Genomic DNA, 14,952 nt, shown 5'->3' with positions numbered 1-14,952 from the left:
ACCCCAGACCTACTGAATCAGAAGCTCTGGGAGTGGGGCCCAACTCTCTGTAGTTTATAAATCCTCTAGGTCAGGGGTGTCCAATCTTTTGACTTCCCTGGGCCACAATGGAAGAAGAATTGTCTTAGGCCGCACATTAAATACACTAATGATAGCTAAATGAGCTTTAAAAAAAAATCTCTTAATGTTTTAGTTTACAAATTTGTGTTGCACCACACTCAAAGATGTCCTGGGTCACGTGCAGCCCACAGGTTGGACAAGCTGGCTCTAGGTAATTCTGATGCTCACTCAAGTTTGGGAACTACTGGCCAAGTAATCTCCTTCAGCAGTCTCTCTACCATAACATCAGAATTACTTCCAGTACTTTGCTTCCCTCCCAGTCCATTAATCTTTCCCCTTCCCACCCCACATCCAATGAATCAGATTCACAAAACAACCTACACATTTCAAAAAGAACATAAAACTTTATTAAGAACATCTTATACTGTCATCAGATACAGCCAAAGAAAAACGGGTAAACAAACAGGGAAAGTTCATCTTCCCATGTGCTATTGCCACCTCAAAACAGACTCCTGTGTGGATGGCTGGAACAACAGTTGGCAACAAATGCTCTGTATAAATAATTCATTAAGTAACACAATGTTTCCTTTCTATACAGAGAAGAATTGGGCTTACATTTTAAGCTTTGATATAGTGCAACAACTATGAAACAAGACTACATCTTTAGGAGCTATTTCTTAATAGAATACAAAGCAGTTTAGTAGCTTTATGTTATTTCAGATAATGTAATTGTTTTAATGAAAAGTTCAGAAAGGACATTCTAACTTTCCCAATTAGTTATATTTGTACTGTTGAGTTTTTTCTCTCTAAAGATTTCTCAGAATCAGTTCAGTAACTATACTTTAAAAAGATGAGCTGCTCATCTACAGTGATAATTGACAACTTAGTTTTGTGATTTTGCAAATCAAGATGTCTGGGTCATCCCCACTTTTGCTGATTCTGAAAGATTTCTTATAGAAAAACCCTGATTCAGAGTGCATGTGAGAGGAGATACCAAAATAGCTGCATCTGGACAAGGAGGTTGGCTATTGAGCACAGCTGATACTCTGATTCCTGGTTCCCCTCTATGGTCCTTTTACTTACTGTAGTGATGGAAGGAGAGAAGGAGCACCCGGGAATCTGTTCAGATTGCCACTCCAGACAGCTCTCTGCACTGTATGTGGAGAAAAGAGTGATGGTATCCATTCAAACCATAGTAGCCCTACGGCACCATGCTTTTCTCTTGAGGGGCCAGACCAAACTGCACTCAAAGATGCATGATTTGCCTCAGGTACACAGTGGAGAAAATGCTCATGATTTACAATTTGGTATTATAATACCCCCAACTAATCCCATTTCTTGAGAAAATGAAGTCTTCCTTTTAGGAAGAACATTTGCTGCTAAGGCTTACCATGTTAATTATCACACGGCTGAAAAGATGACTTCTAAATCAGACTGTATTGTCTGTGTTCAGTCAATAAGTTAACCAACAACTGAAGTTTGTGGAGGATTGGTCGAGGGGTGGGATTCAGGTTTTTGAGTACTATCACTTATCACAAATCTCATCAAGCTTTTTAAAAAAATAATGCATTTTTATCATAAATCTTTAGAGCAGATACTGGCATTAAAATCAGTATCTAAGTCAGAAGTCTGTCTGAAATGGTGAAAATATTTCAACAAACTTCTAAGATTTCAAATCTTCCCAGGAGTACATAGTTTATAAATTAGTTTTAAATGGAAAAAAATATATATTTTGAATGGATAAATCACCACATCAGCAGATCATAAATAAGGTCAAGAGATTGAAAATAAGTTAACATACAAGTTTTTGCTTTCACATTAATAAAAACTTAGTATACTTTCATAACATGTACAACCAGGTGTCATTAATTGTGCAATTGTCACCTCCCCACTTGGCTGAATCTTTTTCTTCAATTTCCTACACCTAGGGACAGAGGTACACAGTACAGGCAGACATCCCAGGGTGTGAGTGTGGCTGCTGCATGCTGTGTTCTACTTAGAGCGGTGTTACAAATGTTGGTCAGGATCTATGATTAGTAACCTGTGAACCACGTTACAAGTAAAGGACATTCATAGTTAAGAGGATTCAGTTCCCAGGTGAGCTATCAGCGGTAGTGTTAGGGAATCTACTATTCTTTCTGTGAGAAAATGCACCCCAAGTCCCAAAAGTTGACTAAAAAACTTTGGAATAAGCCATGTATTATTAGTAGTGCATGGAGGGGCACTACTTATATGTGTCTCTGTTTTGGAAAGAGGTCAAATTGTTAAAAGAACTATTTGCAGAACTACTTGGCTATTAAAAATAAATGTCTGCCTTCTTCACATGTAATTCATTTTAACTATAATTTCTAATACTGAGAAAGAAACAATGAAGCCATTCAGACTAGAGAGACATAATTGGCTTGTGGGATTTTCAAGATGTTTTATTGACTACCTAATTTGAATCTACTTACAAGGAGAAGAAAAATGTCTACTATGTAAAGCAATGAATGAAAATAAACGTTTATCCTAAGTCATTATTAAGTACAAATCCACAGCTTAACAACGTGTTTTTAAAAGCAGGAGAGCATGCAACTGCTCTAACACACAGGGTTAGAAATAAAAGGTAAAAGTACATTTGTTTTGGTAACTGTAAATATACAAATATAAAATTTACCATATCTACCCTGTAGTGTGGCACTGCTTAACTGCCAAATATACAGTCATTCAAAAACCTTAAGGAAACATTTAAAATGTCTCAGGCTACTTTACTGAACATTAACGAATATTGTGTTCTTGAGCTATTAGAGCTAAAAATACTATTTTTTAAAGTTATACGAGTAAGGGAATAATAAAAGTATCATTATTTCATGTGTCTTTTAATCCCATAGATGGCTTTTTGTTAAAGGGATCAATTATGTTAAAAGGAAACTGATTTGACAAACTGAAACCAGTTCCAGAACCAAAGTTGTCCTCTTGGTAGAATGTCAAAATTTGTTATTTCCAAAGTATTTTCATTATTAATCTACTCAAATAATTACAAACAGTTTAATCAAGGGAGTCACTATTTAACATTTTTAAAATCTACACTGGCAGTTGGAATGGAACTTTTACAATGCTATTAAGGAACAGTTTTCTAGACTTTCATCTGCCCCTCAAAGTGACTTCTATGTTGAATGTTAAATTACCGACCTCTAAGGAATCAAAGGCATGTAGAGACACAGAATAGATATTTTGTTTGGGGAGAAGGGTAAAGATTATGTTGGAACATTTAGTCCCTTCTACAATCAAGTCCTAACTATACCATAATAAAGTCTCAATCAACTCCTAATTAATTCATCCCCTTTAGGAATTACATAGCATACAGTGATTAGATGCTGAAGAAAATAAAGAAAAACAATTGAAAATACCCGAAGAAATAGAAACAAGGGATTTCTCACAAGGCCCCGGATCAAAAAAAAAAAAAATTTACAAAAAGATCTTTTGAAAATAATCACTATTTGTGAGCTTATTAATACACACAAATCATCACTTTGTTCAAATTAAGTCATGTTAATTTACCAATAAAATAGTAAACAAACCAACATTTTAAACAATTTTATAAATTACTCGTTGTTCCTTTTGTTAGTGTTTCTTTCTCAACAATATACAAAAATAACACTACAGGACTATCCACCTAACCTGTCTCCATCTCTTGCAAAGTCCTGGGACCTGGGAAGAGGCTGGTCCATCAATCTTCACTGTAGATGTCTCCCGCAAAGGGCAGGTGCATGTGGCTGCCAGTGACGTTGGGCAATCGAGATAAGTCTGGCAGGTTCTGGATCCGGGACCTGAGTTCTTTGCGCACCAGGGAAACTCTGGCTAGCTTGCGCTTGTACTCCTGTAACATCAAACCACTTTCATTAGCATTCAGGGATTGAAATAACTTCCTAGCTAATAATGACTTACATCAAGTCAGGTACTGTACATACTCAGTTAATGCCATATTTAAAAACGTTATTCTAGTGTGAGTTTTCGCATCAAAAGATGAGCTTTGGAAATACATAACTAGTAAACTATTATTATTAAGAAAAACCACAATCTTTAGCTGTTGCTTCACATCAGTAGAAAGAAGACTAACATTAATATGCTTAACCTCGACATATAAGATGTTCAGTTATTCTTGAGTTTGGGCAAGAAAAAGTACATATTTATTTTCACAAACCTTAACTAAAATTTGGCAAGAACATGTATGAAAACTCAATAAGAATGGCAAGAGTCTGCGGTGTTTGAAGCAGGACTGCTCCCTTCCTGTGCCCTCCCATCTAAGCAAGGAGGGTCCACTCCAGACTGCTGCAGCCAAGAATACAGGATCACTCTCCCTACAACTCCCAGCAGGAGGGCTTTATTCCCAGAAAGAGTGCCTCTCATCCTACCCCAGCTACCTGGTGCTGAAGCTAAGTCCTGAGATAGAGCAGGTAAGAGCCTGGGGAATCCCTCCTGCCCAGCCCCCACTCTTGGAAAAGTAGTTTTTTCTTATGCATGGAGAACTGAAAATACTTGGGCCCTGATAAGCCTCACTCCCAACTCATGAGGAGGTAGCTCCACAGAAGAAGAGGCAAGCCAAGACAGCCTTAGGTTGCTGCACCCCCTCCCCTTCTCCAAAAGCTCAGCACCCACAGCAGTGTATCACTCAGAGAAAAGCTTCCCACTATACCCATCTCAGTTCCACGGTCCTGACTCAGAGATTTGGTCTGAAGGAAGTAGCAGGCAGTAAAATAGATATGTCCATGGCAATTCACTACTACCACAGTGCATGGCACAAAGCAGGGATATTCAGGCTCTTTCCAAATGTCACAGGTAAGTCCTGGGAGGACCATCCTAGCGAGTGCATAGATAAGGAAACATCTAAGGAAGAAACCCAGCTAGAAGTTTACTGCTACTCTCCAGGAAAGAAAGGACTAGGGCCTGAACCAAACCAACAGTAGTAAGGATAGAGCAATGTCCTTTATAAACTACATTATATGTACATAATACCTTAATTTCAGACTAAAACAATGTTTAGAAAGAAAAATCAGCAGGAATTGGTTGTGGTTCTGCTGTGAGGAATAATAAGGGTTCAGGCTTCAAAAGCAGGTGGATATCAGGGCTGTCACCTGAGACAGCAAAGAGAGGGGCACAAACTCCTTTGGAGAAGGATACAGAGTTCATTTTTAAGCATGTTAAGTGTGAGTTATCCATGGGATTTCTAGTAGGCACTTGGAAATGTGATTCCAGTATTCTGAGCTACAAATAAAAATTTAGGCTTTATAACTGACAAATTCTAGCTAAAACCAAGAGAAGAGTATGAGCCACTTAGGTTTATATAAATAATCTACAACATTTCTCAATCATTTTGCCCCTCCCTTCTCTACTCTTCTGCACATCTACCATGAGCCAAGATTTTGTCAAACTTTATTTTCCGTGGTTTTAGTAAAAACATACATATAATGAATCTATCTGATTTTCTATCTTTTCCATCATACCACACTACCTCCTATGATTCTAATGTGTCCACCCAAAAGATGGCATGACCCCCCTCCCTCTCCTGGTTAAGAATCACAGTACGCACAGGAAGGAAGAGAAGTGAGCTAATAGCAAAATGCAGAAATGTCACCAATGTTGAAAAGGATCATGAAAAGAGCAGTAAAAGAGTAGCAGACACCAGGATAGAGAAGTGAGCATGTATTTGGAAAGTTTCCCACTTTTTTCTTATGAAAATACTGGCTTGCTGAACAGATGCTTTGGATGTGGTAACTATAATCCAACCCTTCAAGAACAATACCACTCACATCCATTATCTGAATAACTCAGTAATTATCCTTAACTAAGAATATCTGCTCTTTTTTTTTTTTTTTTTTTTTTTGAGACGGAGTTTTGCTTTTGTTGCCCAGGTTGGAGTGCAATGGTGCCATCTCAGCTCACCACAACCTTCACCTCCTGGGTTCAAGTGATTCTCCTGCTTTGGCCTCCCGAGTAGCTGGGATTACAGGCATGTGTCACCAAGCCTAGCTAAGTTTTTTGTATTTTTAGTAGAGACGGGGTTTCTCCATATTGGTCAGGCTGGTCTCGAATTCCTGACCTCAGGAGATCCGCCTGCCTCGGTCTCCCAAAGTGCTGGGATTACAGGCGTGAGCCACTGCGCCCGGCCTGCTCTCCAAGATCTTATAAAAGAATAACAAATTCATTGTAATTTGATATTTGAAAAAGGTTCACCTACAGCATTTCATACTTGAAGTTTCCCACTTCTTAAGTGTGGGCTGTACGTGATGACTGACTTCCAAAGAGTACAGTATGAAAAGGAGGGAAAAAAGATCAACTTTACAGAGGAGAAAAATGACAAACAATACCTAAGCCATGTGATAAAGGCCCTATCAACACTATCACTCAGGTTGACAGTATTTCCTTTGACACGAGACGAAAATGGCATTCTCCTTCTACGGTCTTCCTCCCTGAAACATGAGACTCCACTTTAGCTGTGAGAAAAACATCAGAAAACCCCAACTGAGGGACATGATAACTGAAAACTATCAAGGTCATCAAAGACAAGGAAAGTCAGAGGAACCGTCACACCCAAGAGAAGCAGAACAACCAAATCTAATGTGATATTCTGGATGGGATCCTGGAACAGAAAAAAGGACATTAGGTAAAAATTAAGAAAATCTGAACAAAGTATGGCCTTTAGTCAATAATGTATCAATATTGGTTCACTACTTATGACAATATGTATCATACTAATGCAAGATGTTACAATAGGGGAAACTGGATGTGAAGTATATGAGAATTTTCTATACTCTCTTCATAGTTTTTTGGTAAACCTAAAATTATTCTAAAATTAAAACTTAAAAAAAAAGTCTGATGGACAAATTAAACATTTTCCCAGATTATCAAAGCTGTTTTGCATAATTCTTAATCTTCACGAAAATGCTAAAACACAGGTATCATTATGCCTGTTCCATAGATAAGGAAACAGGCTTTAAAAACTGAAGATAACACGCTGGTTTCCCTTCAGGTAATACAAATCTTCCAACTTTTACTAAAAACTGAACATAAACTGCTCAAGGTTCATTAACACCAGGCACCACGTAACATAATTGATTTTGATACATCAAAATTGATGAATAAATTAATGTATCTTAGTTATTTCTGGTCAAATGTCAACATTTGCTATTCAAAAAGATACAACCAAAAACATTTTGAGATGTTTTGCAGAGTAGCAGTTGTGTTATCCACACTGTGATGCAACTTGGTTAAAAATACTGGCCAGGCACAGTGGATCACACCTGTAATCCCAGTATTTTGGGAGGTCGAGGTGGGTGGAATGCTTGAGCTCAGGAGTTTGAGACCAGCCCGGGTAATACGGTGAAACTTCTTGTCTCTACAAAAAGTACAAAACTTATCCAGACATGGGTGGCTTGCACCTGTAGTCCCAGCTACACAGGAGGCTAAAGTGGGAGTCACCTGAGCCCAGGAGGTCGAGGCTGCAATAAGCCATGATTGTGCCACTGCACTCCAGCCTAGGCAACACAGTAAGACCCTGTCTCAAAAAATAAAATAAAATTAAAAATAAAATAAAATAGAAATATCTGTATTTAAGATTACAAATAATGTATGGCCACTACAGCAAATATATTAAAGTTATTTTAAACTATATAGAATTTTTATGATATTAAGCCCAATATGAACAAAATTCCCTTAAAGTCAAATACAGTAAAAATTCCTATTTAGAATCTTTTGTTCAAGTTTTTCCTCCTTTACCTGTCCAGGATTCCAATTTCTTTCCATACTTCCAATTACCAGCTGAAATCCCAAACTCTACATTGAACCTTCCCCAATGCCTTTTCTCGTATCTAAACTTTCACTATTTTCTGACCATGTAACAATGTATTGCTTTAACATCCTATTGACCACTCACACATCACATATATAGAAAACACTTTTTAAAAAAACTGATGAATGAAATGTCAAAAAAAGACGGAAAAAATTCTATCATTTGAATGGTTAAACCTCTTTCACACACGTGTATATACATATGTATCTCTTAAGAAATGCAACATTCATAAGCAAAACATTCAATATCCAACATTCATAAGCAATTTCTTTATACTGACTTAGCTACATGCCTTTAAAAATTATTTTTGGAAAGCAAGAGAATGTAAATAAAAGGAATGTAACTGAGTATCTATTCTACTACAAATAAGATCAGCAAAGAAAACCAACTTTGCATGTTTTTCCTCTACTACAAATTTTGCTCTTCTTTCCATCTTAACCATCTTTAGTCAAAAGCTACTTAAAGTTTTTAAATTGGGGCACAACATAAAACTCCTAACTATTAAGAAGATACTTCAGTTAGTATATATGTGTATCCATCCGTGTAACCAACACCTAGATCAAGATAACAGCCTTTTTCAGAACCCCAGAAATTTTCCTCATACCACCTCTCCTAACTTTTAATCACTATTTTCCAAACTTAAATTAGTTAACTACCATCCTTCATAATGTTCTTTACACGACTCACTTACACTATTTACATAATATTTAAATCAATTCATTTTTTAACATCTTCATTCTAAGAAATAATATCCATGCAATCACAGGTTTGTTGTGCTCATTTTGGTTTTGACTCACACATCAAAATAAACGTAACTAGGGCCAGGTGCGGTGGCTCACGCCCGTAACCCCAGCACTTTGGGAGGCCGAGGCAGGTGGATCACCTGAGGTCACAAGTTCAGGACCAGCCTGGCCAACATGGTGAAACCCCGTCTCTACTAAAAATACAAAAATTAGCTGGGTGTGGTGGTGGGCACCTGTAATTCCAGCTACTTGCGAGGCTGAGGCAGAAGAATCACTTGAACCTGGGAGATGGAGGTTGCAGTGAGCTGAGATTACACCATTGCACTTAAGCATGGGCGACAAGAGCGAAACTGTTTCAAAAAATAAAAAAAAAAGTAACTATTAAAATAATGTTCTCAGGTGGCACCATGGCATGGGTGCATTTGGGAACCAGTGCTTTACCTCATTCTTCTTACTCTGTTGACCTAAGCCACTTTACTTCCCGTTTTCCTCATTCAACAAGGCCCACCTTTCTGTCCTTAATTTACCCTTTACTTGCCACCAGTGTCATCACTACCACCCTAAAGTTTGTTATCACCTCAGTCATGAGCAACCCTCAGGTCAGTTTCTGCAGTTCCAGCTTCATACCAAGGCTCAATTCCACTGATCATATCCAAGCCCCTCCACTCTTCAAAATTTTGCTCACCTGTCTGTCATAAGCCAGGCAAATTTTCACTTTGCCTAAAACGTTTCCACTGTTCTTACCATCCTTACTCTAGGCTCCTAGCTGAAACTATCTCTGCACTGTTTGGTTGTTAATACGTGTAAGCCTCTGTCTTGTCTTTCCAAGGGCAGAAGCCTTCTTTACACTGCTGTACTTCAACACTAGTGAAATAGGAAGTGTGATTTGCCTCGTGTGCACTGAAAGTGGGCTACGGCTTCTTGAAATCTGAACCACCATTACAGATTTCTTTACAGTTAATACTAAGTATATATTGAGGATCCAAATTTTATATATTTTTCAAGATCTACATTAAGACTAAACACTGCCATAGAATCTTTTCTGACTCTGGCCTCAAGCTAACTTCCTAAGATATGCTACTACATGAGTTATTTCTGAATTACTACTGGATTGTTTTCTAATTTCATACCCATAATTAGGAGAAAACACACTTTCTATGTATCGACATTACTTGCAGTGTCCAGCAGGGGACTGAGTATCAACAGTACGCCCCAGTCAACACTCCATGAAGTCAGAAGATCTGGATGGAGTACTGTTTCCTCAATCTACTATCTATGTAACCCTGGGCAAGGACTCCCGAAGCTTATCTAAGTAAGTCTCAGATGTCTCCTTCATAAAATAAGGGTACTATTTTATACTGCTGTGTGGCCAAACTGATGTGGAAATTTTCAAATTAGGAAATGCTATATAATTGTGGTTATCATTCTGAGATGATATCAGAATCACCTTGCAGTTAAGAACATCTAAGCGAATAAATTTCCTGAAATTTGTAATTCTTGTTCATTTTAGGACTGACCCAGATAGCTGTTCTAAACTTCTAGTTGCTTTAAATATATATTATTTCTGAAATTAAAATATTTACATTGCTGCCTTTTTCTTGCAGATGCTGCTAATAATTCTGCTTTTATCTTTCCTACATAATTGTAACAAAAAAAAAAAAGAGAGAGAATTTCAACTACATCCATATGGGTATTTTTAGTGGTCAATTAAAGGCTTTGGTCAATTCTAAGCATCATACTTACTGTATTGCAGACCTATGGCTTCCTACCCATTTCTTGATAAAAACAGCAGAATTTGTAGAGAAAAAAGGTACAAAGTTTGTTTTCTCCGGTGACCTCATTTATCTGTAGTATAATGTCCTTTGCCTCTTTTAAGAAGTTAACATACAAGTCTTTCTTAAGCCACTGCCTTCAATAGAACTACTAAGAAGCTTCAGTTCTCATTTTTAGGAGCCATCACCATTTACTTTTACTTCGTTTAGCATGTCCTGGAATTGGGCCTCTTTTCCAGATTAGAGGGGAAAACTAACTGAAGTATTAATCAAGATATAACACGCACACATCCATTTTCTTTTTTAATAAGGCCAAGAAATTCCATGACGCCAGGGAGTTTCTGAAACTGCAGACTAGTCAAGTCTGTTACCATCCCCAGGGGACAGACTGCAAAGGAGATAAAGATCTCAGTGGCTTGCCCTTACCTTCTGGGAAACAAATGCTCAAATTTAGCTTGGTCTCTAATCCTGGAATTGATAATTTTAAAAATATAAACTCCAATGTATCAAATCCTTTCTCATTTCTTTTCACAGGTTATCCTATACATCTCAGATGGAGCAGTCATTTTTTTCCCCTTGACTGCAGAATTAGTGTATCACCTAACGAACTGTCTCACTTCCTTTAGTTCATTTCATTCTCTTAAGAAATCTACTACTGCAAAGTTTCATTAATCTTCCAGATTGTTAACAAGCATGTGGAAAAAGGTATTTATCAGGTTTTCGGCAAGGAATCCAATGCCTGACTGTCAACTGGGTTTTGAAAAACCGGTAATGTTAAATTATTAGGGTAGATGCTACAAATAAACTTTATATATTCCAAGATTTCATATACCACTGTGACCCTAACCAAATAGCTACTACACTTTTCATCTTACTACATGCCAAACATTGTTCAAAGTGCTCCATTTAACCTTCAGAGATAGATTATTACTAATCATGTATTACAGATGAAGAAACTAAATCACATTTAACCACTGATTAAGAAACTTCACCCAAAGTCAACAGACAGGGGCCAAAGGGGGCTCCAACTTAAGATAATCTGTCTTCAGAGTCCTCATGCTTAACCATTATGCTAACCTCTCTCTCGTGTCCTGGAATTATTTTGGGGGTGGGCATTCTGAAGATGTTATCCAAACGAAAGCTCAACTAAGGGATCAGCACAGTGACAGGAGAACTAGTTATGTTCCTAAAACTCAAAATCCAACAAGGAAACACTGTGACTTGTATCAGGTAGTCTACTTCTGTCCTTAAAACATCTCTGACATTCCTAGCAGTGAAGCAGAGTTGTCATTTTCCCATGAATAACAGCATATGGGCCCCACGATAAATTTTCTTAAACAAGAGTAATAGCAGCAACATAAAGACACTAGGGAAAAGGCAGCAAGGGGCTAGTTCAACCAGAAAAGGTGCCCAGTGTCAGGAAAGCTGAACCTCCTAATAATGTTTTGACCTTGAGGGTGGAAGGATGGAGCAGAGAGAGTAAGCCAGCAGCTGATAAGCAGCATTTAACTTTGGTTATTTCTGTTAACAAATTTCAAATCAAGCAGAGAGAAAGAATTTAAAGAAATGACCCTCCATAATCAGTCTTTCTACATGTACTCATATTCAAATGAGGAAGTTAATACTGTTACCTTTGTTTTCTAAGTAACGTTTTAGCCTCACTCACTTAGTACATATATTATCCAGTTAATAAAGAACCCATTTCTCAGGGTCATAAATGTCATCTAATCTGGTGTTTCCCAAACTGGGTGTTCCATGAAACATCATTCCATAAGGTTTTAACAAGTAGGCCAAAAGTCAGAGATTCTGGGCTTATGTTTGTAAGCAAAAATAGGGTTCTTTGCTATTTGTAAGCAAAAATAGGGTTCTTTGCTAAGTTCCAAGAGTACAATCTGGTTTGCAACATTCCTCAAAATCACTGAAATACATTTCTGCTGAACACTTACTACCATCTTACAGAGCTAACAGCTTATGTACCGAATACAGTTAGGCAAACATTGAACCCAGCATTTCTCGTCCTTGTTATTTAAGGACGAGACTCTTTTTGACCACCTCCAGCAGCAGCAAACTCACTAGTTTGTCTTTCACTTTTGAAGAATAATTTCATTGGGTATACAATTCTAAGTTGGTTTTTTCTTTCAACACTTATCATCTATCTTCTTGCTTGCATGGTTCTGCTGAGGCGGCCATAATTTATCTTTGTTATGCTACAGGTAAGGTAAGGTGATTCCCCCTCTGGCTTCTTTCAAGGTTTTTACTTTACTTCTTTCAAGGTTTTACTTTGGTTTGCTGCACTTTGAATATGGCATGCCTAAGTAGAGATTGTAGGCATTTTGGTATCCTGCTTGGTGTTAGAGCTCTGAGTTTCCTGGATCGGTGGTTGGGTGTCTGTCACTAATTTTTAAAATTCTTGGCTATTTTTACTTCAAATATTTATTCAGCTTCATTCTCCTGCTTTCTAGTATTCCAAGCCCATGTACATTATACCTTTCCAAATGGTCCCACAATTCTTGGCTGTTCTGTTTATATGTGGGGACTTCTTTTCCATTCTGTTTTCACTTTGCATTTCAGTTTGAGAAGTTTCTATAGACCTAGTCTTCAAGTTCACCACTTCCTTCCTTGGCAGTGTCCAGTCTGCTGAACTGCCCATCAAAGACACTTTTTTTTTTTTTTTTTTTTTTTTCTCCACAGTCTCACTCTGTCACCCAGGCTGGAATGCAGAGGCACAATCACAGCACATTGCAGCCTTCACCTCTTGGGCTCAAGTGGTCCTCCCACCTAAGCTTCCCAAAGTGTTGGTAATTTTTTCCCCCTAGCATTTGCTTTGGATTTTTTCTGGGCACTTCCACCTCTCTACTTATATTACCCACCTGTTCTTGCATTGTATCTACTTTTTCTGTTACACCCCTTTACATTTCAATTATTTTAAATTGTTGGTCTGATCATTTCAAAATTTGTGCCATATGTAAGTCTGGTTCTGATACTTGTTTTCTCTCTTCAGACTGTTTCTTGACTTTTAGCAGGCCTTGTAATTTTTTATTGAAACCTGAACATCAGGTAACAGTGAGGTAAACAGGTCAATAGTGTTATTAATCTAGCTAGGAGTTAGACTGTGCGTAAGATCTGCTATAGAGGTAGATGCCAGAGACTAAAACTCACTACTTTATTAAATAGCCCTTATACATTAGGAAGTTTTAAATGGCAGAGTGGTCCTGCTTGTCACCTGTAACACATCCGCTTGTCCTAGTTCTGCTCTGAGAAGTAAACCCAAATCCTCTTTTCTGATAGCTTTCAAAGGTTCTGAAGATAGGTATTCACATAATTTATATCCCTCCCCAGCTCTGATCTCCCCAGTTCCCTCAACCATTCTCCAAGGAACCTTAGTTCCATTGCCCTTTGTTCTTGTCTCTGCCTCTGGATACACTGTAGCAAGTTAATTCATTTTGGTAATATGGAATCCAGAGTTGAAGTAGAAACCCTGCTGTGGTTTAACCAGCATCTGATGAAATAGAACCTATCTTCCACATTCTGATCACTTAGTTTATTAGCGTAGCCTAACACTAAACAAGCTGCATCACCACGCTAATAGCTATACTTGTTCAGTGCTTTCTCCCATTAAGTGATGCCAAGCCAGGTCCAGACAATACTGATGCAAATTAACTTTGGAAAATCAAAATAAGGGAATTTATACTAGAAATGTTTAGGCAAATAAAGGTATAAAGAAAGAAATGCAGTGTTTCACAGTGATCTCCATTCAATTTGCACTGGTTATAGACGAATGGTCTAACCTCTCAAGAACATTACTCGACAGAAATGTACCTTAACCATGGTTTAAGTGAATTAGCTACTGATGGGTGAGTTTCAGAAGCAGAAGTTCTAAGTAAATTCATGTGCATATGTGCATTTTTCAAAGCTGCTGGCAACTCAAAAAGTTAAAACTTCTATATTCTGCTTTTTGATATAACTGCTTTAAGAGGTTTGTATTTTAAACTTCTTCAGTGCAATGATATCAAAATATCAAAGTCTAAAGGTTTTTTTGTTTCGTTGGTTTTTTAAGAAAAGGTCTCACTCTGTTGCCCAGGCTGGAGTGTAGCAGCACAATCACAGCTCACTGCAGTCTCGACCTCCTGGGCTCCAGTGATCCTCCCACCTTGGCCTCTCAAGTAGCTATGACTACAGGTGCACACCACCAAACTTGGGGAGGGAGAGGGAGACAGACAGACACAGAATTTTTCTTTTTTTTTTTTTTGGTAGAGACTGGGTTTCACCATGTTGCATAGGCTGGTCTTGAACTCCTGGGCTCAAGTGATCCACCCAAAGTGCTGGGATTACAGGCATGAGTCACCATACCCAGACAAATTCTAGCTCTAACATGAATCTTACTTCAAAAGCTAGGAGGGGTTAAATACATTTAGAAGGTATTGTTACCAATGATAGCATTCCACCAATAAATCACAATGGCACACTGACAGACCTCCAATCTTACTTTCTTTTTTCCAAGATGGGTTCTCACTCTGTCACCCTGGCTGAAATGCAGTGGTACAGTATC

At 37.9% G+C, this 14,952-nt stretch overlaps 1 protein-coding gene across 2 annotated transcripts in view; it reads right to left on the bottom strand.

The window, feature by feature from the left end:
* Positions 1 to 440: 440 nt before the first annotated feature.
* The window catches only part of RPRD1A (regulation of nuclear pre-mRNA domain containing 1A), a 73,006-nt gene continuing 58,494 nt past the window's right edge, over positions 441 to 14,952 (bottom strand). The window contains exons 7-8 of one of the 2 annotated variants that reach the window (XM_007974255.3): positions 3,721 to 3,919; positions 441 to 1,213 (exon numbers count right to left, since the gene is read on the bottom strand). In XM_007974255.3, the coding sequence (XP_007972446.1) occupies positions 3,770 to 3,919 (150 nt within the window). In that variant the 3' untranslated portion in view covers positions 441 to 1,213; positions 3,721 to 3,769. Of the gene's footprint in view, positions 3,920 to 14,952 lie in introns of both variants that reach the window. The other variant, XM_007974254.3, reaches the window with a different exon arrangement.

The sequence above is a fragment of the Chlorocebus sabaeus genome, chromosome 18, assembly GCF_047675955.1.
Source record: "Chlorocebus sabaeus isolate Y175 chromosome 18, mChlSab1.0.hap1, whole genome shotgun sequence".
Taxonomy (NCBI): Eukaryota; Metazoa; Chordata; class Mammalia; order Primates; family Cercopithecidae; genus Chlorocebus; species Chlorocebus sabaeus.
The sequence above is the reverse complement of the archived record's forward strand: the minus strand, read 5'-3'. Positions and strand labels throughout refer to the sequence as shown.